This window comes from Capsicum annuum, chromosome 1, assembly GCF_002878395.1.
Source record: "Capsicum annuum cultivar UCD-10X-F1 chromosome 1, UCD10Xv1.1, whole genome shotgun sequence".
In the NCBI taxonomy this organism is placed as follows: domain Eukaryota; kingdom Viridiplantae; phylum Streptophyta; class Magnoliopsida; order Solanales; family Solanaceae; genus Capsicum; species Capsicum annuum.
In genome coordinates, this window is record NC_061111.1 from 43,643,362 (window position 1) to 43,669,486 (window position 26,125).

The 26,125-nt window shown below is 37.4% G+C and overlaps 1 protein-coding gene across 6 annotated transcripts in view; it reads right to left on the reverse strand.

The window, feature by feature from the left end:
• The window catches only part of LOC107874959 (polycomb group protein EMBRYONIC FLOWER 2), a 60,773-nt gene extending 34,915 nt beyond the window's left edge, over window positions 1-25,858 (reverse strand). Inside the window, exons 1-12 of one of the 6 annotated variants that reach the window (XM_016721651.2) lie at window positions 25,719-25,858; window positions 24,550-24,619; window positions 18,266-18,348; window positions 17,970-18,138; window positions 17,461-17,516; window positions 15,946-16,063; window positions 15,701-15,860; window positions 15,551-15,592; window positions 5,649-5,788; window positions 4,578-4,640; window positions 4,341-4,462; window positions 3,534-3,598 (exon numbers count right to left, since the gene is read on the reverse strand). In XM_016721651.2, coding sequence (XP_016577137.1) covers window positions 3,534-3,598; window positions 4,341-4,462; window positions 4,578-4,640; window positions 5,649-5,788; window positions 15,551-15,592; window positions 15,701-15,860; window positions 15,946-16,063; window positions 17,461-17,516; window positions 17,970-18,138; window positions 18,266-18,300 — 970 coding nt within the window. In that variant the 5' untranslated portion in view covers window positions 18,301-18,348; window positions 24,550-24,619; window positions 25,719-25,858. Of the gene's footprint in view, window positions 1-3,533; window positions 3,599-4,340; window positions 4,463-4,577; window positions 4,641-5,648; window positions 5,789-15,550; window positions 15,593-15,700; window positions 15,861-15,945; window positions 16,064-17,460; window positions 17,517-17,969; window positions 18,139-18,265; window positions 18,349-19,040; window positions 19,482-24,549; window positions 24,620-25,718 lie in introns of all 6 variants that reach the window. The other 5 variants (XM_047396322.1, XM_016721655.2, XM_047396326.1 and 2 more) reach the window with 5 other exon arrangements.
• Between the last annotated feature and the right edge of the window lie 267 nt (window positions 25,859-26,125).

The following is a 26,125-nucleotide window of genomic DNA, read 5'->3' on the forward strand; positions in this document are numbered from 1 at the left end:
TTCTGTCCACTTACAATGCAAGAAAAGATAGTAAATTATCTCAGCTTGCTCCCACAGAGAGAACAGTTGGATGCCAACTGATATCCCCTCTTGTTAAGATCTTCATGAGTCAGGACTGATTCTTTAGACAGTAGCCTAAAAAGCAGTTGACTTTGTATGGTATCTTAGGTTTCCAGATCATCCTCCATGGCCAATTAGTCTCCTGATGAATTGTTATATTCAAATCCTAATATACTGAAGCTACTGAGAGCTGTTCTTGGTTGTCTTTCTCCCATATCAATGTGTCCTTATCAGATAGGTTGGTGAAACTGGCTAATGAAGTCTGAAATTCTTCCACTTTCTCTACCTCTCAGTCATAGAGGAGTCTTCCGAGGAAAATATTCTATCCTGGACCAGTCAACATTGTGGCCACAGTTGCATGTTGTCGTTGACAAAGAATAAACAAAGCAGGATACATTAGTTTCATAGTAGATGCTCCATTCCACTTGTCATCCCAGAAGGTGGGTTTTAGCCCATTGCCCATCTTGACTCTGGTTCTGATATCTAGTATTGACCATAAGTTCTTGATTCCCCTCCATACAGTGCAATTATATGGAGTGGCAACTACATTAGTCATCCACCTGTCCCACATTCCATACTTAGTAGTTATAACAGCCTTCCACAGCGTATCTTCTTCATTAGCAAACTTCCAAAGCCACTTCATCACGAGGCTTTGGTTTTGTTTCCTCAAGTTTTTGATCCCTAGACCTCCTGATTTCTTGTCCACTATCAACTCCTCCCATTTGACTAAGTGATATTTCTTTTTGTCCTCACAGCCTTGCCATATGAAGTTCCTCCTGAGGACATCAATAGATTTAGGCACAGTTGCTCGCATGGGAAAACAGACATAATGTAAGATGGTAAAGCATAAAGCACATCGTTTACCAGAGTCACTCTACCTCGCAAAAACAAATACGGGCACCTCCAGTTAGTGAGCCTTTTTAACACTTCACCAAAACCCCAGTCCAAATGCCTTTGGACTTGCTCTTTGCTCCCAAAGGCATGCCTAGGTAAGTTGTGGGAACTCATCTACTCTGCCACCCAATTTAATGGCCACACTTTCTATTTCAAAAAGATTGTATTAATGGGATAAATGAAGCTCTTACCCCAGTTAATATGAAGCCCAGATACAGCTTCAAATATTACAGATGATTATGAGGACTAGAATTTGTTCAATTTCTGCTTCACAAAACACCAATATATCATCAGCAAACTGGAGATGAGTTATCTCCAAGTTATTTGATTCTCCTGCTTTGACCCACCTGATCCATCCCTTCTCTTTTGTTGTAATAATCAGGTTACTCATCCCCTCCATAGCTAAGATGAATAAAAAAGGGGATAAGGAACCCCCGTTTCAAAACTCCATTAGAAAGGAAGAAGCCACTAGTTGCTCTATTAATTAAAATAGAGAAACTCACAGTAACAATACAATGTCTAATCCAGTTGATCCATCTACTCCCAAATCCCATTTTTTCCCAATATTAGAAAGAGATAAGTCCGATTCAGAAAATCATATGCTTTCTGAATATCCAGCTTCCACACAACCACTGGCTTGTTGCTTCTCTGTCTGGCCTCTATATATTCATTAGCAATCACTACGGCATCCATTATTTGCCTTCCTTTGATGAAGGCCATTTGTTGTCTACCCACTAAACCATGGACTACTTTCTTGCGTCTCTCAGCTAAAAGTTTAGCAATGATCTTGTAGGCTCCCCCAATAAGGCTAATAGGTCTAAAATCTTTCAATTCCTCAGCCCCTGCTTTCTTTGGAATCAGAGCCACAAAGGTTGCATTCAGGCTCTTCTCAAAGAAACTTTTTTCATGGAAATTCTGAATTGTTGCCACTAGGTCTTCCTTGATAACTTCCCAACAATGTTTACAAAAATCCATAGTGAAACCATCCAGACCTGGGGCCTTATCCCTTGTACAAGCTTTAATGCTATCCAGGATCTCTTGAGGATAAAATGTAGCCTCCAGCATAGAATTTTAAACTTCACCGACCCTGGGGCAACCAACCATTCAAGCTCGGGTATCCACTCCTGTTTCTGTATATAGGTTCTCATAGAAGGTAACTATTTCCTTCTTAATGTCTTCTGGATTCTCCAGAACCACACCACGCACTTTGAGTTTGTCAATTGTGTTTGCCCTTCTGTGAGCATTAGCTGTCTTGTGAAAAAAAACTGATGTTTTTATCCCCCTATTTTAGCCAAGTGGCCCTGGATCTCTGCCTCCAGGCAATTTCTTCTCTCTTTGCAATTTCTTCAAATTCATTGGTTAAGGCCATTCTTGAAGTTATTTCTTCCTCCTCAGGGTTTCTGTGTTCCCGAATTTCTTCCAATTCGGCTAGCTGAGGCAATACACTCTGTTTTTGAGTACTTAGGGTTACCATGAACTGTCCTGCTCCAATCTTTCAACTTGGCCTTGAGAGCCTTCATCTTAGTCACTAAGACAAAATCTGGACAACCACTATACTTGGAGGAATCCAACCAGCTCTTCACCTTCTCTTTGAAACCATGTGTAAGCAGCCACCACTTTTCAACTTTGAAGTATGATTTGGAAGACTCTCAATCCCCGCACTACAAAATGATAGGAGAGTGGTCTGATAAAATCCTTTGAATGATGGACTGCTTAATGAATCCGAAACTACTCTCCGAATCTTCAGAAATAAGGAACCTGTCAAGTCTAGTAGCTATGTGATGTCTGTCCCCTTTCTTCCAGGTATATTCAGCCCACTATTAAATCCATATACATCAGCTCCATTTCCTCTATGAATTCCGAAAAATCTCTCATCGCCTTGTTGATTCTAACACAGTTCTTCTCTGATGGGTTTCTGGTGGTATTGTAATCACCACACAGAACCCATGGCCTTGAGTTGAGCCCCCTGGCAGCCCCCAAGTATCCTCTCTTTCAACCCTCCCATTTGGAGCATACACCCCAGTCAAGAGCCCTTCAAAGATTTGGCTTTTTTAGTCTTGGACCAACCATATAGAATTTTGTATTTTTTTATCCCTTTACGTGTTTTTTTTGGTTAAAGCCACGCTTCATTTGCGCGTTGCGCTTAAGGCCCCAACAAACCTTAAGAGCTTTTTGGCACTTTTTGCTTTTGGTAACACATTGCCGACAACATGAAGCATCCATATGCAGCAAAGGGAGGGTTCACCATAATAAAGTGAGACATCCAAGTAACAAAATACCAAATGAGTTCAGGACGTAGTTAGGCGACATTTTTTATTTTCAAGAAAAGAACAAAACCAAGCTGATTCTTTTAACTGGAAAAGACCCCTGCTTTAATCATTTTAAATCCATCCAAATAACAGAACACACTTTACGAAACAAAACTAGCCTACATATAGTCTGACCTCAGTTCAAAAGCACAAGGAACAACCACCAAGAACAAAACACAGATTTTGGTGGCAATATCAGGAAAAATTAAATAGTCAAATATGACGTCAAACAAGCCACAGATTTACCATAAAAAGAAGAATTACGTTTACCTTCTGTTCTCTGCAACTTATTGTTATAGTACATATAGTTGAAAACAACATTTCCCGTTCTCAACCTAGAAAGTGCGATAAGTAAAAAGATTAGCCACATATCACTTCACAATGGACATAAATAATTTCAAAGCTAATTAATTTCAGTATCAAACTAAGTCCAAACTTTCACTATCTTAAAACAAAAGGAACGAAAAGAAATATGGAAATGTTGTTTGTTAAAGAGAAAATGAAACTTGAAAGGGGACATGCGGTAGAAAAAACACACTTATCTTTCAAAACTGCGTGCAATAGAGCAATCAATATTTAACTTTGAGTTGCATCATTACGTTCACATTGGAAAACGAGATAAGACTCACAGGGTTGACCAATTGGGTTGAATATGTTGAATCATTTACAAACAGGTGAAGATAGCAAAGATGGGTAAGACTGAGAAGGTGTACCAAACATACACAAAAACTCCCTAGGAAAATAGGAGGAAGCTAATCTAACAAGCTAGATATATACCAGTATAATTATGAGGATCTGAGCACAGCTAAGGTTTGCTAGAGAAGTATGCCCCTGAATGCTGACCTGAGTTAAAAGGGCAAATCTACCAGGTGGCACGGGCTCAAATGAGCAATAAATTGAATGCAAGTATGCGCTTGGAAGAAGAATTAACACAATGATGGAAGTATTGCTGTCAACAATGATAGTGCTGATAATTTCTTGAACAGCTAGGAGAAAAAGCATCGCATAACGAAAAACACAAGAAAGGCAATACACACGAAAAAATAGAGATGCAGCGCAGAAAATCGGTAGCTTCACCTTATTATTCGACGCAATGAAGTAGTAGGAATGTCCTCATAGGAGAATGAATCATATCGTGTTCTTTCTCTTGCAGCAGCTTCTTCTGAAGCAACTTTGACTTGCAGCTGTTGTATTGTCGCCTTCCATAATCCAACCATTACAGCATCCAAGAAAATCAATTATATAAGCACAAGAATTTGAAAGAAATTTATTACAATCCTCAAGGACATAAGTACCGAGTACAAAATGACCTACCAGAGCCGCAGAACAGCGGGGATACTGGAAGGAAATACGTCTGTCTTTGTCCAAACAGCTCGTCTGCAGATGATGACATAATAGCTGTCAGAGAAGATGGTCCTCTTGTTTTTCGTTGTTTCTTCCTTTCTTCAACAAGTTAACTGTTAATTAATCGTTATGTCTGACTATGCATCACTATTACTTGTTTCATTATGTGTGAGTGTGACCATGTATGAACACCAGAACAACTTCATGCTCAACTAATCAAAAATCCTTCAGCAACGCTCTTCCAGCATCATTTATCCAGAGAACCAGCCTCTGCACAACATCTGGTAATGGCCCCTATGAACGGCACTAAACGGAAACAATCTATTTAGATGAATCAGCCTCTACCAAATATGTGAAGGTCCGGCAGATTTGTTATCAAACCCTTTACTTATGATTACAAAAGAGAGGATCAAAAATTCCTTGTTTTCACCTCTGGATTTACTAAATAGAACATGTAGGAGCAACATGGGAAAGAAGACATATCTCCCTTAACTAACAAAAGACAAATCCAAAATTTAGTAATACTTCGCAGAAGGCGCATCGATTCTAGATTCAACATTGGTATAGAAGTTTAATGATGTTTTTAATCCAAGCAAACCAGAAGCTGGTTTAAAATCTACTTCCTCTGATTTTGGGTAAAGAAAAGGGTGGCATAATAACATGACTAAGGGCAGTTGCAACACCCCCACCAGTGGCAAGACTTCAATTTACTGAGCTGGCGCTTGTTTCCAGAAAGTGTTTCAAATTTTTTATAGAAAAACTTATTTCAATTTTTTTCAAAAAGCAGTGATCAACTTGATCACTCTTCCAGATTGTCAGTGTGATGTTGGATTACAAAGCAATCAACAAAGAAATATCAAACTAGCAATATATATTACTACTAATTTTTTAGTAGAGAAGGGTAGGGGGTAGGCCCATTATCCACACAGTATCAAATCATGCACCACCGACTATTGGGGTTTTCTCGATCATCAAAAGAAATAAATAAATAAATAAACTAGCAATATATACTTCTATTCAGCAACATCAGCTAACGCGTACCTTCATGAAACAAGGACTCAAGTCAATAGTTGATAACATCTCAGCTCTCTCCCCTAAAGTCACATTGGGGTACTTATCCCACAATAAATGAAGTAATTCCATCGGCATTCTGCCCAACAAGCAGTGCCCTTCAAGATTCACTAACACAGTTTTGAAAATAAGATTAGAACAATAAAGACGATGGATCATGAGAAACCTGAAGAAAAGATCAAAAACTTAAATCAGCTAAATATGGAGAAGGGAGGTTATCAAACATACTGAAAATGAAATAGTACAAAGCAAAAGACAATAATGCATACAGACAGCCTAACACGACGTATTGATATAGTAATAACCTCCATGTGCTTTTTCTTTTCATGTGCTAATGACTCATGAGTGCCTATTCCACTTCCCAGTATTGAGGAAAGTCTGTGAACTTCTTTTAGATCCATTTATTGACAACATTCCAGATATAACATTCAAACTTTGGAATGCATATTATTTTAAGAACTTTGTAATGTACATTATAAACATCAAACCACAAGGCACAAACATGAATTCATAATGATGGTAAGAACTATGAATTCAATCTTCTTTCAGCTTTCTGTGCACCCATTAGATTGAGATATATTGATTTGTGAAAATTTAAAATTTGATTTTGTAGGATCTTAATTGATCTGATTATCATATCTGATTTGATGTAGATAGTTTAGGTAATTAGATCAAAAAAATCACACCTTGATTGTCATGTCTGCTAGAATCAAGCGATTTGATTTTGTATACGTTTGCTTTCCTGTACTATAAATTTGTAGCCCTCAGATAAATAAAAAGTACACTTTTGGTACCAATCTTACATTTTATCAGAGCAACTTTATTCTTATGTTGCTGATGACTAAAACAGCATTTAATGGGCTACGTCACCCAGCGGCATTAACAAAAGCCGAAAGTTCTGTTAACAAAATCCTGACCGAGACAACAATAAACCAAGGCGGCAATTCTTCTCATTTTTCCTTTCAACTTACTTCTCACAAGCTAAATGGAAAGAATTATTTGGAAGGGGCGTAATCTGTCCGTTTGGCAATTGATGGTCGAGGAGAACTTGGGCACTTGACTGGAGAAACGATAAAGCCTGAACCAGGAGACCCAAAAATGAACGCCTGGAGTTCAGAAAACTCGATGGTAATTGCTTGGCTACTAAACTCCATGAAACTTGTCATAAGTGTTACTCTTTACTATAATGAGATGGTTTCCCTGTGGCAAGAATTAGATCAATGCTACAATGATGAATGGAAACGTTCGAAGGATAGCGTAAAAGCAATGAAAAAGGAAGAAAGTGAAAGGGTATATCTATTTTTAGTAGGGTTGAACCAAGATTTTGACGAACATCGTTCTAGACTTCTTGGAAAAAATCCGCTGCCCATTTTGAGGGAAACATTTTCTAAAATTAGGCATGAAGAAACAAGGAGGAATGTTACGCTAAAAAAAGATTTCAATCTGGAATCAAAAAATATAAAATCATCGATTTTAGTTGTTGCGAAAAATGAGAATGATAAGAAAAAAAAGCCATGGTGTGATTTTAAATACTGGCACACTAATGAGACTTGCTGGAAAATCCTTGGAAAACCGCCCAACTGGAACAAAAAAAGGGCAGAAAACCATGGCAATCAAGCCTTTCAGAGTGCCAGCAAAGAACCGGGGCTGAAATCTACTTCAGAAATGCTACCATTCACCAAGGAACAGCTAGAGCTACGGCACAAACTTCTCCAATCTAGTAAACCAAGTCCTTCTACTTCCACTGGTTCTTTTATCCAAAGAGATAATGTGTCATGTGTTTTTTTAGTCCAAATTCTACTAGTATTAGTATAAGCTCTTGGATCATAGATTCAGGGGCTAGTGACCACATGACATGAAACTCACATTTTTTCTCGACTTATACTCTTTTGGCAGGAAATAAAAAAGTCAAAGTTGTTGATGGTTTCTTCTCAACAATTGCTGGAAAAAGGATACTCAAACTAACCAATTTTTTGACTCTTTTTGATGTCCTTCATGTTCCAAAATTGTCTCATAATATTTTGTCCATCAGCAAGTTGACTCAAAACCTTAATTGTCGTGCTATCTTTGACAATATTTCATGTGTATTTCAGAACAAGGTCTTGGGGAGGATGATTGGCAATGCTAGAGAGTCTGGAAGTCTCTATTTTCTTAACGATGGCAGCAATTCAGTAAATTTTAGTTTAGCTTGTTTGAACTCTGTTCTAGTTGATAATAAAGTCATGTTATAGCACTATCGCCTTGGTCATCCTAGTTTTCATTATTTGAAACTCTTGTCTCCACAGTTGTTTATGAATAAAACTACAACCCTTTTTCAAAGTGAATTTTGTGAAATGGCTAAACACAGAAGTTCATCTTTTTCATCTCAAAGTTACCATGCCACAAAACCCTTAAGTTAATCCATAGTGATGTTTGGGGACCTTCTAGGATAGCAACCATAAATGGAAAAAAGTGGTTTGTGTGTTTCATATATGATCACACTAGACTAACTTGGGTGTACCTATTCAAAGACAAAGGGGAAGTAAAACATAAATTTGAGGCTTTTTATGTTTTGGTGGAGACACAATTTCATGAGAAGATTCAAATATTTCAGAGTGATAATGGGAGAGTTTTTTAATGACCACCTAAGCAATTTTTTCACTTATAAAGAAATAATGCACCAAAGTTCATGTCCTGTAACACCCCAACAAAATGGAGTCCCAGAGAGAAAAAATAGACATCTTATGGAAGTAACTAGAGCCTTAATGTTCACAAGCGGAGTCCCTAAATTTCTTTGGGGAGAAGCTCTTCTGACATCCACCTATCTTATTAATAGGATGTCTTCCCGTGTTTTAAGTTTTAAAACCCCTTTCAATATGTTCAAGACATACTTCCTTACTTCTAGATTAACAACTGATTTATCTTTGAGAGTTTTGGGGTGTAGTGTATTTGTTCATGTTCATGATCATTGAAGGAGTAAACTTGATCCAAGTGCTAAAAAATGCGTTTTTGTTGGCTATGCCTTTAGTCAAAAGGGTTACAAGTGTTATGACCCAATTACTAGGAAGGTCATTGTCACAATAGATGTCACTTTTTTTGAATCACAACTGTTTTTTTAAGCTTATCTTTGGGGTTGGGGGAACATAGTGAAGATTTAATGGATAATAAAGATCTTCTTGACCTCACATGTAAGGAACCAAAGGACCCAGGTTTTATGGTAGATACAGGAAATAGTTTTTTTAGTAATAACAACCTAGATAAGGTAAGAGATCCCAACTTAAATAATGAAAACAAGGATACTGAGGCAATAAAGCATTTTCATGATACAATGAATGACAAGAACAAACAAAGGAATTACAGGTTTACATAAGAAGAAACCGGAATCAAGAAAAAGAAATCAAGGGCTCTCATCAGAATCAAATGTACGCCCCGCAAGATATCACTGATACATAAGGTAATTTCCCAGAGTGGAACGAGGCAGTTCTTAAGGAAATGAACGTTCTGAAGAGAAATGAAACCTGAAAAATGGTGGAACTACCTCGTGGAAAGAAAACAGCGGGCTGCAAGTGGGTGTTCACGATTAAATTTAAACCATATGGGTGCCTAGAGAGGTATAAGGCACATTTGGTAGCAAAAGGATTCACTCACACTTACGGGATTGAATATCTTAAGACATTTGCTCCAGTTGCCAAATTGAATTCAATAAGGGTTCTTCTGACCATTGCTGTCAACCTTGATTAGCCCCTCAAACAACTAGACGTGAAGAATGCATTCTTGAATGGAACGAAGAAGTCTACATGGACCCTCCTCTAGGTTTTGAAGAAAGGTATGGAACTAGAGTGTGCAAGCTAAAGAAATCTCTCTACGGGCTCAAACAATCTCCAAGAGCTTGGTTTGAGAGGTTTACTCCGTTTGTGAAAAAACAAGGGCACACTCAAGGGCAAGCAGATCATACCATGTTCATACGACATTCTCTTGAGGGAATGACAACTATCCTGACAGTGTATGTTGATGATATTATACTTGCAGGATAGGACTTGTCCGAAATGGAGAATTTAAAAAAACAGTTGGCCTCGGAGTTTGAGATTAAAGATCTAGGCCAAATGAAATATTTTCTTGGCATGGAAGTAGCGAGATCAAAAGAAGGCATTATTGTGTCATAAAGGAAGTATGTACTAGATCTTCTAAGAGAGACGGGAATGAGTGGTTGACGTCCAGCTGAAACACCTATTGATCCGAATATAAAATTCGAAAATTAAGAAGGAAATTTAGTTGACCACAATCAATATCAAAGACTAGTTGGGAAGTTGATCTACTTGTCACATACTCGACCTGATATAGCTTTCCCTGTAAGCTTAATCAGTCAGTTTATGCAAAGGAAGAGCACTAAGAAGCAGTCTACAGGATCCTAAGATATCTTAAAAGTTCTCCGGGAAAAGGATTGTTTTTCAAAAAGAGTCAAGATAGGGACATTGAAAGCTTTACAGATGCAGACTGGGCAGGTTCTACTATACTACTGACAGGAGGTCTACATCTGGATGTTAAACATTTATTTGGGGAAACAAAAAGCAGAATTTTGTAGCCCGCAGTAGTGTTGAAGTTGAATACTGATCTATGGCCCATGAGATTTGTGAAATGATTTGGCTCAAGAAGATGATGGAAGAACTCAAAAAAACGTTTGGTTTACCAATGGAGTTGTACTGTGATAATAAAGCGGCCATAAGTATTGCTCACAATCCAGTTCAACATGATAAAACAAAACATGTTAAAGTGGATAGGCTCTTCATAAAAGAGAAGATTGAAAAAGGAAGTGTGTCCATGCCTTTCGTCCCAACAAGTCAGCAAATTGCAGATATTTTCAGAAAAGGCTTGTTTAAATCAAAATTTGAAATTCTTGTAAGCAAGTTAGGCATGACAGATATTTACATGCCAACTTGAGGGGGAGTGTTGATTTGTGAATATTTAAGATTTGATTTTGTAGGATCTTAGTTGATCTGGTAAAATCATATCTGATTTGTTGTAGATAGTTAAGGTAATTAGATAAAAAAGATCACATCTTGATTGTCATATCTGCTAGAATCAAGCGATTTGATTTTGTATATGTTTGCTTTCCTGTACTATAAATTTGTAGCCCTCAAATAAATAAAAAGTACACTTTTGGCATCAATCTTATAAGATATACAAAGCATCCAGTGTTGTTGATAAGTGTTACGTATCTAGCTGGTTACAAACAATCCTTGCTTGTTAGAAGATATTCCCCTGCAACCTTGAAATAAAAGATGTCCATATCTTGCCAGGTCCAAAAAAAAAAAAAGACAAAGAGGAAAGGAACAGCAACGAGACATTGTTCATGGAGAAGACTGTGAAGGAGAATCACTTGTATAGGGGCATAAAGAGATAAGTAGAAGGGAAATTTTGAACTTCTCCTTCCTCAATCAACTAAATATGTAGAACTAGGAGTGCTTTCTAAAACTATGAAAGACAAAAATAAGAAAGAATTACCATAGAGACCTCATGTATTGGTTACCACACTGCAAATAATATGTCATTGTAAATGTATTTGTTAGAATATGAGTAAAAGGAATAATATAACGAATCTTACTTGGACAAGGATTGTAATGTAGTGTCCTACTTGGAAAAGTATTGGAATGTAGTGTATATAAATAAGGTCTCAGTGTAATAATGCAGTTAAAACAATTCAATAATATTTTCTCCAATATTCCTCACAGTGTCAAAGCCTTTTATGATTTTGGCAGAGAATCGAAGAGCTTCCACTATCGGTGGGAGGCTATTACACATATATACGGCTCATCTAGCCAATGATCATGTTAGCAAAAGTTGGGTCACCGTGCTGTTTTTCGGTGGCTTCTCATATCTAATTTGGGTGGCACCATGCATCTTTCCTGTGACTACTTTGTCATATCTGATTTGTATAGTACCGTGCATCTTTTCAGTGACTACTTTCTCATATCTGAGCTGCATAGCACCGTGCGTCCTTCCAGTTACTCCTCATATCTAATTTGTGTAGTTATGTACGTCTTTCCGGTGACTCTTTAGATCTGATTTGTGTAGGGTCGTGCTATCATTACGACCTTACCCATATAATTTCTCTTATTCGGTAGGGTCGTGCCATCATTCCAACTCTACCCATATAATTTATCTTTTCCAGTAGGGATGTACCATTATTCCGACCCTATCCATATAATTTTTCTTAGATTTTGACCACTTTTCAACCGTCAAATCTAATAATCCGACGCGTGAGCATGTTCCAACTAGTTTTTCGTTCCGACCAATTTTTCGGTGACTTTCTTGCTCAAGATATATTCATCTTTTGATTTCGAGATGACCCACATATTTTATACCAATTTCAGGTAATTTTCCAACGACAAATTGACTTCTCAGCGATGTTTACTACTTTCCGACCACTTTTTCAATTTGTTCTTTTTCAACTGTGATCACCCAACGTCCCAAGTTTTCCTTACCAGTTTTCTTGTGGATATCTTAGCTAAGCCCCTCACTGGCCCTCGTATTAATTACATCTGCAACAAACTTGGTACGTATGACTTGTATGCACCCACTTGATAGAAAGTGTCGGAATATGAGTAGAAGGAATAATATAAAGAATCCTTCTTGAAAAAGGATTGTAATGTAGTGTCCTACTTGAAAAAGTATTGGAATATAGTTTATAAATAGGATCTCAGTCTCCAATATTTCTCATAGAATTGTTTACCCTTTAATTTCAGGCTTGTGAAATAGGTCACTCACAAATAAATAAACATGTTTCCAGATGTGGCCCATTATAGATGGTTAGACTTTTTTGTGAAAAAATGTTAATATTTATTATAGATGGTTAGACTAGAAATGAACTGCATGTCGGCTTAGACAAGGAAGAAAAGAACAGTCTTTAGGAGGTTTTGGATGAGATAGTAAGAGGTGTACCTACCACTGAGAAGCTTTTTACATGAGGGGATTTCAATGGGCACAATGGGTCATCAAAAACGGGTTATGATGATGTGCATGAAGGCTTTGGTTTCAGCGGAAGAATGAAGAAGGTGCCTCAGTTTTGGATTTTTCCTAAGCCTTTAGGTTGATGGTAGCTAATTCAAGCTTTCAGAAGGAGGATCACTTAGTTACCTTCCGTAGTTCAATGGCTAAGACTCGGATTAACTTTTTGCTCCTTAGGAAGGGTGATAGGGGTCTTTGTAAGGACTGTAAGGTTATACCTAGTGAGAATATTTCAACCCAACATAGGCTTTTGATGGTGGACTTGGAGATCAAGAAAGGAGAAAAAGAGGATAGGTGTGGATGACCGACCGACGATTAAATTGGATAGCTTGACAACGGCAGTGCTCTCGAGATAAGGAGGAAGTTGGCAGCTACGAGGGCTTTGGAACGTAAAGGGAATGCGGTAATATGTGGGATATGACTGCTAGTTACATCAAGGAGACGGCTAGAGAGGTGTTGGGTGTCTCAAGAGGCCGCTCTGGCAAGCATCCAGGAGACTAGTGGTGGAATGGAGAGGTAAGAGGGAAGGTGAAGGCTAAGAAAGAGAAGTATGCAAAGTGGGTAGAGAGTAAAGATGAGGAGGAAAAGCGGAAAAATAAGGAGTATAAGACAGCTAGGAAAGAGGACAAGTTGGCGGTTACGGCACTAAGACTACAGCTTGTGAAAGCTTGTACGCAGCGTTAAAAGGTAAAGGTGGAGGTAAGGCCAGCCAGAGAAAGGCTCGGGACCTTGATCGAGTAAAGTACATAAAGGACGAGAATGGAAAAGTTTTGGCGAAGGAGGATCTTAGAAAAGATAGTAATCTTACTTCCACAAACTCTTGAACGATGAGAGAGACTTTAGAGTTGTGTTAGAGATTTGGAGCACTCGAAGAGGCTTAGCGACTGTGATTATGTGGGCCCATTAAGGTTGAGGAGGTCAAGGATGCTATTTGGCGTATGCATAGGGGTAGAGCGATAGGATTTGATGAGATTCCTGAGGATTTTTGGAAGTGCACAGGTGGGGCAGGTATGGAGTAGCTGAAAAAGTTGTTTGACGTCATTTTCAGGATAGGGAAGATGTTGGAAGCATGGAGATGGAGTACGATAATTCCATTGTACAAGAATAAGAGTAACATTCAGAATTGCAATACTTATAGCGGAAACAAGTTGTTAAGTCACACTATGAAGGTTTGGCAGATGGTAGTTGAGTTGAGGTTAAGGAGGATCATGATTATTTCTAAGAATCAATTTGGATTCATGCCAAGACGCTCAAGAACAAAAGTCATCCATCTCGTGAGGTAACTGGTGGAGCAGCATAAGGAAAGGAAGAGGGACTTGCATATGGTTTTCATTGACTTAGAAAAGGCCTATGATAGAGTTCCATGGAAGCTCTTTGGAGGTGCTTAGAGGCTAAAGGTGTACCGGTAACATATACAAGGTCGACTAAGGATATGTACGACGATGCCAAGACTCGTGTACGAACTGTGGGAGGGAACTCGGAGCACTTTTCTATTTTGATGGGGTTGCACCAAGGATTGAGTCAGTCCATTTTTATTTGCCTTGGTGATGGATGTTTTGACGCGACAAATTCAAGGTGAGGTGTCATAGTGTATGCTTTTTGCTAATGATGTAGTTTTTAATTTTTATTGACGAGACTCGTGGATGAGTTAATGCTAAGTTAGACGTTTGAAGACAGAACCTGAAGTCTAAAGGGTTTAGGTTGAGCAAGAGCTAGACGAAATATTTGGAGTGCAAATTTAGCGTGGTGACGTATGAGGTCGGGCTATCCAGAAGCAGGATAGTTTCAATTATCTTGGTCCATGATCCAGAAGAATGGAGAGATTGACAAAGATATCACTCACCGTATTGATGCAAGGTAGATGAAGTGGAGGCTCGCATTCGGAGTCTTGTGTGATAAAAAAGTGTGTCTTAAACTTAAAGGAAAGTTTTACAGAGCAATGGTTAGACCTGCTATGTTGTACGGGGTGGAGTGCTGCTCAGTCAAAAACTCTCACATCAAAAAGATAAAAGTGGCGAAGATGAGGATAATACGATGGATATTAGGGTTTACTAGGAGAGATAGGATTATAAATGAGGTTATTCGAGATAAGGTGGGAGTGGTTTCGGTGGATATCAAGATGTGGAAAGCAAGATTGAGATGATTTGGACATGTAATAAGGCAGTGCACTGATGGCCCAGTATAGAGGTGTGAGAAGTTGGCTACGAATGGATTCAGGCAAGGTAGAGGTAGATCGAAAAAATATTGGAGGGAGGTGATTAGACATAACATAGAGCAGCTACAGCTTATCGAGGACATGACCCTGGATAGGAAAGCGTCGAGGAGGCGAATTAGGGTAAAAGATTATTAGAAAGCAGTGTGCCTCGTTCTGGTAGGTAGGAGTACTTTGTTTTGGTATATGTGCTAGTGGTCATAGTGCTATGTTTTTAGTGTCTTGTTTGTGGAGTTCTGATAATGTTTGTTGTTTTGGATAAATCGATTGGAGTATTTCTTTGTGGTAGTCTTGTTTCTGTTATTATTTATTGTATCAATACCTATTGTTCCTATATTATGTCTTTTATCAACTATTTTTGCCTTGAGCCGGGGGTCTATTGGAAACAGTCACTCTACCTCACCTCTGAGGTAGTGATACGGACTGCGTACACTTACCCCTCCCCAAACCCCACTTTGTGGGAATATACTGGATATGTTGTTGTAGTATGGTTAGACTTGAAATATTTAAACAGCATACATATTGCTTAATTTTTTGGTAAATCATCGATACGAATAAAAAAGAAAACAAATTGAAAAGTGGCTGAGTTTGGAAAAGCTAGCAACCATAAGTGCCTCATAAATTTTATTTGACACCTGTAACTGCACAAACTCAGGATCTTTCCAACGCTACTTACATGGAAATGAAGATGTATCCACATGATCTCTCACAAGTTCGGCTGCAAAGGCAGAAAACAATAAATGATTGGCCTTCATATCAAATCTCAACAAATAAAATTCCAGAAACACTTTTTGATGAAAAACAATACCAGAAAAACTATGCCTACCAAAGCTGACAAACAGAATGACAAGAGAGCCAGCCCTTATTTCAGCAGAGAGTTTATTAATTTCAGGGAGAAAGAATTTTGCTTGAGCTCGATTTATCCCATCAACTCCACTGAATGAGGTTGATATGCATGCCCGCTTAAATTGATAGACAGCAGAATACTATAACCAAATGGCATTAGCAAAGTACCCAACAGCATACAAGATTAAAAGTCACTGGATATATTTGCACAAGATAAGAACTTACTGCCTCAACAGCTGCAGCACTTGATACTGGCTTTGCCAAAATTACACACAAAGGAAATAAATTCTGGACCTGTGATTCATCGTTCACAGTTGCTAGCGCAGAAATTGCCAATTGAATCCTAAACAATTTAGCCAGAGTAATAAATCACCTCCAAAACAATCTAATTGCAACTATACATACGATGACATCCTTTTGCTTAGCGAAGCAATAGAAGCGAGCGATCATCTCTTCATGGCGAAGCCATGCGTTTCAGTGAGGTGTGGGCTTCAAACGATTACACAGATTGATCCCAGCAAGAAACAGGTTGGTTCTTGAATTTCACCTTTCAGGAGTAGGAATTTTTTTGGACAAGGTATTTATTCAAAAAGATATTTTTTAAAACTGAGAAATCCCGAAGGGCTAATGGCTCAAGGTTTGAAACTCGATGGATATTGGGTCTAGCCATCTGTCTCCGGTTAGATACCAAATTTTTAGTTGCAGCGAGGTATTTGAATATCACATCTAAGGAGCTGAAGTCTTTTATAAGTAAAGGTATTTTATATTGGATTCTGAATAAGTTATTTTAGTTGAAATTTGCTGATTATAGTACAAATTTCATATATTTTTGCAATTTTTTATAATATTTAAATTGTGAATTTCACTTAAAAAGTGGTGATCTTCACTCTGTTTTTCGCTTCAAACCTCGTGGATCTATATGCTTTTCACTTTTTAAACATTTGATGAATTTTGGGGTGGTATAATGAGTAAGGTATAATATTGGTCACCAACTACAGGGTGAACCAAATTGCGTTTCATCAGCTATTTCAACCAGTAGTTTCTTCAATTTAGACGAACTTGCCAGCAGTAACTACATCTGTCTTTTAAGAAGTTACTTTGCAGCTATAAGGTGAAGCAACCATATCATACAAGCTACTGTACAAGTCTTGAATGTGTAAGTACTAATTAACAAATTTTAGAAGGAAAAATGTTTACCAACGAGTCGAACTGTAGTACCACAAAGTTTAAACATTGAATCGTACTGTGAAGACATATCTTATCAACTAGTAACTGGTTTGATTTAGATCACTGAATTATTTCTCGACTATCTATACAAATTCATTAAATTTAATACAATAATAGACTGAACAGCCACTTATAAAAATATATATTTAAAAAAAAAAAGACTAAAACAGCAACTATAATTTTATTTTTATTTTTTTACCCCTCCTTAGGAGCTCCCACCCTTTTTGCTCCTTTGGTGACTCGAACTCACAACCTCGGGGTTGGAGTGAGATGTGATTACCATCCGAGCAACTCACTCTTGTCAAACTAAACAGCAACTATAATTAAGATATATTCGGACAAACATTCCCAATAGAATAAATAATGAACATAAATTTAGATTTCACTACAAAGCAACATAGACAATATCACATGACAATCAAAGTACCTCAGAGCATCTAGTATAGAGTATATGAGCCATAACCTTGCTTGATGGAAAAACTGAGAGTGAAAGCAATCACAATCAAAATATACCTCCTTTTGCGCTTTGCTTGAATTTTATACTGTAAACATCTTTGAAGGAAGGAAGGCTGCATGATATTTTTCATTCTTTAGAAACATCTTATACAAAATGTGGATGATGAATGTATAATTAGCATGTCATAAAAGTGATGAGAACAATAAAACTAACACTCATAACAATTGGTAACAAACAAAAATCAAAGTCCGAACTTAAAAGCATCAGCTCAAAAGCATGGGTGAGAGAGATAATAATCTTGAGTATGATTTCCAGAAAATACTTGGAACTGACATAAGATGAATTTATTTAGAACATCATGGCTGAGAAGAACGATAATAGTCTTGAGTATTTTACTGCAAAAACTTCAATTGACATTTGAAACGACTGTTTGATGCAGATAAACAAAACCAATTAAATCAACAATATTTGTAAGACCATCAACATCAACTAGGAAATTGACACCAAAATCGCTAGCCTTGACACTAAATAGGCAAAACGTGGTCTCCTCGCGTAAGTTCATTACATTTCTAACAGCACGGCGTTGGAGAATGTTGTAGAGTTCAACAGGTTTGCAATAACTTGAAAGGCTTTCTTCAGCAGCAACCTCCTCCTCTGCAGACAAATGCGTAGCAGAACCTTGCCTGCACATTGAATCCGTACCTGTAGAGTAACTGCAGTAGCAAGTGTAATTCCTGATACATAAATTATAATATAACAATCAATATCCATGCTTCTGTAAATGCGTTTGAGTATTTTACAATGTGATTATTGACAAATACAAATATAACACCTCAAATGTGAGCTCAGGAAATATCTTACGTGGTTTCACGAGCCACTAAAGGTATGCCTGGCATCCTTGTCACGCAGTATTCCAATGTATATTCATAGTTCTCTCAACTTCACTAAATTCAGAAATTAAAATTGTATGAGAAAAGAATCATAAAGCACTTGACACAATAGGCAACAAGGGAAAGAACGATAATGGTAAAATCTGATTCAGATTTTTCCATCAGATAATACCCACCAAACGCCCATTTTAAGAAGAGAACACATAAAGAGAATGAGATTACATGTTAGGAACCTTTTTGATAACCAAAGAACCAATAGAAACCTACTGGAACTACCAGATGCAAAATGTGAATGGAGTTAACATGGCAACTCGTGTGCAGCATCTTCATCAAGCGAAAGGGATTTACTTGTGGGTATAGCATGATAAAGACTTGTTCTTTGATTTTGGAAAGGATGGGGAACCACAGCAATATACTGTTGAAACTCACGTACAAATGGTTTAGGAAAAAATATATGAGTGGTTGAAAAGTAGTGTTCAACTAAAGGAAGAATAGGTTGCACATAATATATATTAGCAGTTCTAATTACTCAAAAAGAACAGGAATCATTGTCTCCTTAAAAATCAAGACTGATTCACAAAAAAGAGAGATCTGCAACATTTTCGTCTATAGTGTAAAATATGAATAAGTGAATCTCTGGTATAGTAACTAGGCAAAAAAAAAGTGATTCTCTCATATAGTGATCAGAGAACTACCAGGAAGAAAAGAAAATTATGTAGATCACAAAAATATTCACATGATAGTACCTGCTAACCAGTCAAGATTCTTAGTTCTTATCTTCCCAATATCTTCGCCCCTCAGCACCACTCCAAATCTCCCCAAATATTCTTCCTGCATAGTGCAGATATGCCCTTCTTCCTATCCCTTGTTTAATCCCAACTAACCCTTCATGAAAGAAGAGTCTAGCAACGACCCCCCACCTCCACCTTACACTAGACCAATTTCTCAACAGTGAGCAATTCCATTTCCTTGAAGCTGAGGAAAACTACCTCCTCACAAACATAACCCAATGGAATTATTGATCCAGCATAACTCGTTCAACAGCTCATCTAATATATTCATTCCAGCACAAATAATTGCTGAATTTGATCTTGAAAAACTTTAGACAAATTGAACCACAAGTTCGCCTAGTTCAGCCTTCAAAACATGGGTGGAGGCAGAATATTTTGTCCTTGGTAAATCTGTTCCTGCTAGAGGGCAAACCAGAGCACCTTTAGTAGGTCTGAAAACCCCTGTATTATCTAATATACCCCCCTGCTTCTCAATTAGTTCCTGATTTTAAGGAAGATTGTCTGAATTCACATAACAAAGCTGCGGTTTTCACATCTCACTCAAATGAATTACATAGAGAGAAGACTATTTCTTCCAAATTTGCAAGCTAAAAGGGCTATACAGTCAGAAAGCTATAATCAGTTCGCCCAAAACAGCCAGTGCAGCATTTGTCAAGTTCGAATAAGAACACATAAATTATCAAAAAAATAAATAATAATAAATTGCTTTCTCACATAAAACCTAGTCCTATCTTTAATATTTTCTTTATTAAATTGGCGGTTCCTGTACCAGCTTGCACGCACCTTCTGTGTACATGGTACCTCTTACAAGTACACCTACACACTAACTCAGTTCACCAAAGCTTAGCAGATGCAAAGAATTCGCTTAATGTGTCTTTCCTTGATTGCAGTTCAACGCCTAGGGTCATACTAGTTGATCATTGCTTATTGTCTTTCTTTTCATCCCTCCTGTCATTAGGCAACTCCAAACAACCATTAAAATTCAATACTTCAAACTTCATAGGTAAGCTCAATAAAAAAAACACTGGAATTCCCCAATCACTGATAATTCATAGGAAAACATGGATATATGCACCTAAGTGTGTGGCTTAGTAGTCAATGAATTGGGTAAGAATCGTGAGGTTTCAGGTTTAAATCGACAAAAATACTAGGTGATTTCTTACACTGATACCTATTGTTGGTAAATGCCCAAGGCTTGGAGATGGAGTACTATGATCCCTCTATATAAGAACAAGGGTGACATTCAGAGTTGCAACAACTACAGGGGTATTAAGTTATTGAGCCACACTATGAAGATTTGGGAGAGAGTGGTCGAGTTTAGGTTGAGAAGGTTAGTGACTATCTCGGAGAACCAGTTTGGATTTATGCCTGGGCACTCGACGACGGAGGCAATTCACCTAGTGCACTGGTGGAACAATATAGGGAAAGGAAGAAGGACCTGCACATGGTGTTTATCGACTTGGAGAAGGTGTACGATAAAGTCCCTGGGGAGGTTCTTTGGAGATGCTTGGAGGTGAGTGATGTCCCGGTGGCGTATATCGGAGCAATCAGGACATGTACGATGGAGCTAAGACTCATGTTAGGACGGCGGGAGGAGATTCAGAGCATTTCCCTGTCTTGACAGGGTTGCATTAGGGATCTACTCTTAGCCCATTTTTGTTTGCTTTGGTGATGGATGTGTTGACCCTGCATATTCAAGGAGAGGTACCTTGGTGTATGTTTTTTGCAGATAATGTAGTTTTGATTGATGAGACATGGGGAGGGGGGATGAATGATAAACTAGAGGTGTGGAGACAAACCCTTAAGTCTAAGGGGTTCAGGTTGAGTAGGAGCAAGACAGAGTATTTGAATGCAAGTTTAATGACATAAGGCAGGAGAACGAGGTGGTAGTAAGGTTGGATTCCCATGAGGTGTGTAAGAGGGATAGTTTCAAGTATCTCGAGTCCTTGATTCAGGGGAACGGTGAGATTGACGAGAATGTCTCCCACCGTATTGGAGCGGGATGGATGAAGTGGAAGCTCGCCTCGGGGTATTGTGTGATAAAAAAGTGCAGCCCAAGCTTAAAGGCAAATTCTATAGGGTAGCAATCCGTCCGGCAATGTTGTATGGAGCGGAGTGCTGACCAGTCAAAAACTCTCACATTCAAAAATTAAAGGTGGCAGAAACGCGGATGTTGCGTGGGATGTGTGGGCTTACTAAGGGTGATAGAGTTCGGAATGAGACCATTCGGGAAAAAGTTGGAGTGGCTTCGGTGAAGGACAAGATGCGATAAGTTCGATTGAGATGGTTCGGGCATGTGATGAGGAGGGGCACAAACGCCCCAGTTCGTAGGTGTGAAAGGCTTGCGTTGGATGGCTTCAGGCGGGGTAGGGGTAGGCCGAAGAAATATTGGAGAGAGGTAATTAGGCGGGATATAGAGCAATTACAGCTCACTGAGGATATGACCCTAGATAGGAAGATTTGGAGGACGCGAATTAAGATAGAAGGCTAGTGCCAGTTTGGGGTCATTGGGGTAGGGCTTTACTTAGTGGGTGTATTATTCTTGTTATGCCACCTTGTTGCATGCTTTATTACGAATTTGTTTACTATTATTCGTTTATTATTCATTGTGGGTGGCGTATTTATGTCTTCTCATCTTGTTCCGAGCTTTATTATGGATTTGGTTATTATCTAGTGTCTTGAGCTGGGGGTCTATCGGAAACAGCCTTGCTACTTCTTCAGAGGTAGTGGTATGGACTGCGTACATCTTACCCTCCCCAGACCCCACTATGTGGAAATACACTGGGTTTGTTGTTGTTGTTGTTGATACCTATTGTTGGTGGAAGGTGGCAAGTATTCTGTCGAATTAGTCGAGAATTCCACGGTGTGTGCAAGCCGACTCGAACACCAAATTATTAAAAGAGAAAGGAGGAAAAAAAATTCATATAAGCATCATTAAACTATTGCAATGTTGACAACAGTTAAAAGAAGGGATTAGGGATTCTGCACCAAGGGACAGAGGGAAAGAGAGAAACCTGCTAATCGATTTCGTTAAGAGAAAACGAGTTGGCAGCCAGTGGTGGATGGTGTTGGTGCTCATTCTACCAATTAGCCGGAAGAAGAAGCAGTGGCTCATTAAAAATTGGCGGACCTAAACTGGATGCAATTTTGGATTTGTATTTGGTTTTTGTTGGAACTTTGACCACTCAGCCACAAGCGTTTTTGGGCATGGTTCGAACTTACTGGCTGGTAACAGGAAACAATTTGAATGACATACTTTTTAACTAGGAAATTACATGGTATAACCCATAGTGGGTGGCTTTAGATCCTTCATTCCTTTTTAAGTATAGTACAAGTACATTTTTTTTCCTCTACACCTCAAATATTTCAAACTTTCATACTCATTTGCCTCTCAACTTCTATTTTATTTTTTCTACTTTCACTTTTTTTATTTTTTCTTTATTTTTATTTTCATGTTTTAATTCATTTGTCTCGATATTTATTTTTTCTCTTTTTTCTTTTTTCTCAAACATTATCTATTTCTTCATTTCTTTTTATTTCTTTTTTTAACTCATTTGTCTCAACCTTTATTTTTTTTATTTTTGGTTTTTTATCATTTCTCATTTTCTTCCCCTCATTTTTCTCAAACTTTATTTTTATTTTTTTCCTCTCATTTTTGTTTTTCTCAATTTTTTTTAATTCTTCACTTTCTTCTTAGCCTTTATTTTTTTTCGTCTCTTTTTTTTTCTCAATCTCTATTTTTTATTTCTTTATTTTGTTTGTTCTCTTTATCCTTTTTCTCAACTTTTATCATATTTTGCTAATAAATAAAAAGTTGGATAATCCGCAAAGGAATCCTCTTTTCTTGACATCAAAGCAAATTTAAGAGCATGACTTATAGGAAGTTCTTTGGGATAAGTCTTGCCCCTATGGAAAATATTATAGAGCAACTCATAAATCAAGGCACAATATGGTAGTGTCAAGTCTTGCTTGTGAAACATAACTTCTTGTTTGAAAATCCTTGAGTTAAGTCTTGCTTTAAGGCAAGAGTTATAGAATATCTCATAATCAAGAAACAATATGGTGGTGTCAACACTTGTCCATTGGGCGTAACTTGTTCTTTTAGGAGGTTCTTGGGCTAAGTCTTGTCCTAGAGACAAGACTAAGCATCACATAAATCAAGACAATATGATAGTGTCAACTCTTGTCCATGAGACGTAACTTGTCAGCTAAGTCTTGCCTCTAAGACAGGAGTCATAGAATATCTCATAAATCAAGACAAGATGTGGTAGAGTCAACTCTTGCCCATTGGACGTAACTTATTGTTTGAAAGTCCTTGGACTAATTTGTGCCTCTAAGGCAAGAGTTATAGAATATCTCACAAATTAAGACATAATGTGGTAGTGTCAACTCTTACCCATGAGACATAACTTGTTGCTTGAAAGTCCTTGATTCATAAAACATCTCATAAATCAAGACACAATGTGGTAGTGTTAAATCTTGCCCATAGAGTGTAACTTGTTGAGAAATTGGTCTAGTGTAAGGTGGAGGTGGGGGGTCGTTGCCAGACTCTTCTTTCACGAAGGGTTAGTTGGGATTAAACAAAGGATAAGAAGAAGCGTATATCTGCATGTGTAGGAAGAATATTTGGGGAAATTTGGAGTGGTGCTGAGGGGCGAAGATATAGGGAAGATAAAAACTAAGAATCTTGATCCGTTAGCAGATACTATCATGTGAATATTTTTGTGATCTACATAATTTTCTTTTCTTCCTGGTAGTTCTCTGATCACTATATGAGAGAATCACTTTATTTTGGCCAAGATACTATATGAGAGATTCACTTATTCATATTTTACACTAGAGATAAAAAATGTTGCAGATTTCCCTTTTTGTGAATCAGTCTTGATTGTTAAAGAGACAACGATTCCTGTTCTTTTTGAGTAATTAGTACTGCTAATATATATTATGTGCAACCTATTCTTCCTTCAGTTGAACACTACTTTTCAACCACTCTTATATTTTTTTCCTAAACCATTAGTACATGAGTTTCAACAGTACATTGTTGTGGTTCCCCTTCCTTTCCAAAATCAAAGAACAAGTTTTTATCATGCTATAGCCACAAGTAGATCCCTTTCGCTTGATGAAGAAGCTGCACACGAGTTGCCATGTTAAGCTCCATTCACATTTTGCATCCGGTAGTTCTAGTAGGTTTCTATTGGTTCTTCGGTTATCAAAAAGGTTCCTAACATGTAATCTCATTCTCTTTATGTGTTCTCTTCTTAAAATGGGCATTTGGTGGGTATTATCTGATGGAGAAATCTGAATCAGATTTTACCATTATCGTTCTTTCCCTTATTGCCAATTGTGTCAACTGTCAAGTGCTTTATGATTCTTTTCTCACACAATTTTAATTTCAGAATTTAGTGAAGTTGAGAGAACTATGAATATACATTGAAATACTGTGTGTCAAGGATGCCAGGCATACCTTTAGTGGCTCGTGAACCCACGTAAGATATTTCCTGTACCCGCACGCTTTTGAGGTGTTATATTTGTATCTGTCAATATTACTTTCCATGCTTAAACAGTATTCCTTCTCACAAACAGTACAATTTCTACTAATCTCCCTACTCACTGTATCTGTTAATGCATTATTTGCAATACTCTGTTCAGCTTGAAAGGTAAAATACTTATAAATATGTGAACTTGAGGTCAATCCAATAACTACTCCAACTACAAATACAATCAAAGTTGACAACACCCTTAAAAGTCTTAACTAATGAATCTCTTGTTACTGACACATGTAATTTACTCTCTAAGTCTTCCTTCTCTCCCCTACTATTCCTCATCTTCACCTCCTCTTCCTGCAACAAATTCCCTATTTTCGACTCTCAGAATCCCAAAATCATCAAAAGGCACCATTTGGCCATGAAAATCATAATTTTCCGGAGTTGGAGTTGGAGTTGAAGTTGGAGTTGGAATTGGAGTTAGCTATGAATATAAATTAAAGTTGTTTTTGAAATTTTGTGCGAAAAGTATGAGTAAAAAAGTGAAAATTTCAATTTTCCAAATACAATTCTGAAATTGTATTTGGAATTTTCATGGCCAAACGCATCTTATTTTCATTTTTTTCACTACTTTTCGGAAAAAAACGAAATAATTTTCATGGCCAAAAGGCTACAAAGTTTTAACCTTTCACAAACAAGATTCGAAAACCCAATTCCAAAATCATCTTTTCCAAATACAATTCTGAAATTGTATTTGGAATTTTCATGGCCAAACGCATCTAATTTTCACTTTCTTCACAAAAGTGAAATAATTTTTTGGAAAAAAAGGAAATAATTTTCATGAAAAACGGCTACAAAGTTTTAACCTTTCACAAACAAGATTCGAAATCCAGTTCCAAAATCACCTAAAGTTTCAGTCTTTAACAATAAAGATTCAAAACCTAGTTCACAAAATCAGCAGAAAATTTCAAAATTTAAGAAACTCAAATGGAGTTCTACTATTATTAATGACTAGATATATACACATTTACTTAAGACTTCTAACTCTTTTTCAATGAAAGACTAAACCTAAATAAATTATAAATGATTGAAAAAGAATTCAAAACAAAATTACAACCAAAAAAATATAAAAAATAAGAGCGAAGCTAACCTTCTTCGGAGCAACGTCGTCGGAGAGAGCAACGACGAAGGCGGGGCAGTGTCTTCGTCGACGGAAGCAGCAGCGGCAGGAGAGACTGAAGAGGAGAGGAGAAACGAAGAGAAAGAGAAACCACGGACTAGCTAAAGAAGAGAAAGGACTAAAAATATAGACATTTTTGAGCATCAAAATTCGACACTGATAAACAAGCAAATATAAATATACATTTGACTTAAAACATAATTTTTTAGGAAAATTTTTTATACAATAACTATTTGAATTACTGCTGAGGGGTGAAATTTTATTAGATAGTTTTTTTCACATAATAACAAAGTATGATATATTGTGTGGATAGTTATTTTGATAGTTAATGATAAAATTGAGATCTATTATAAAAAAATGTTTGGCTATGAGTATTT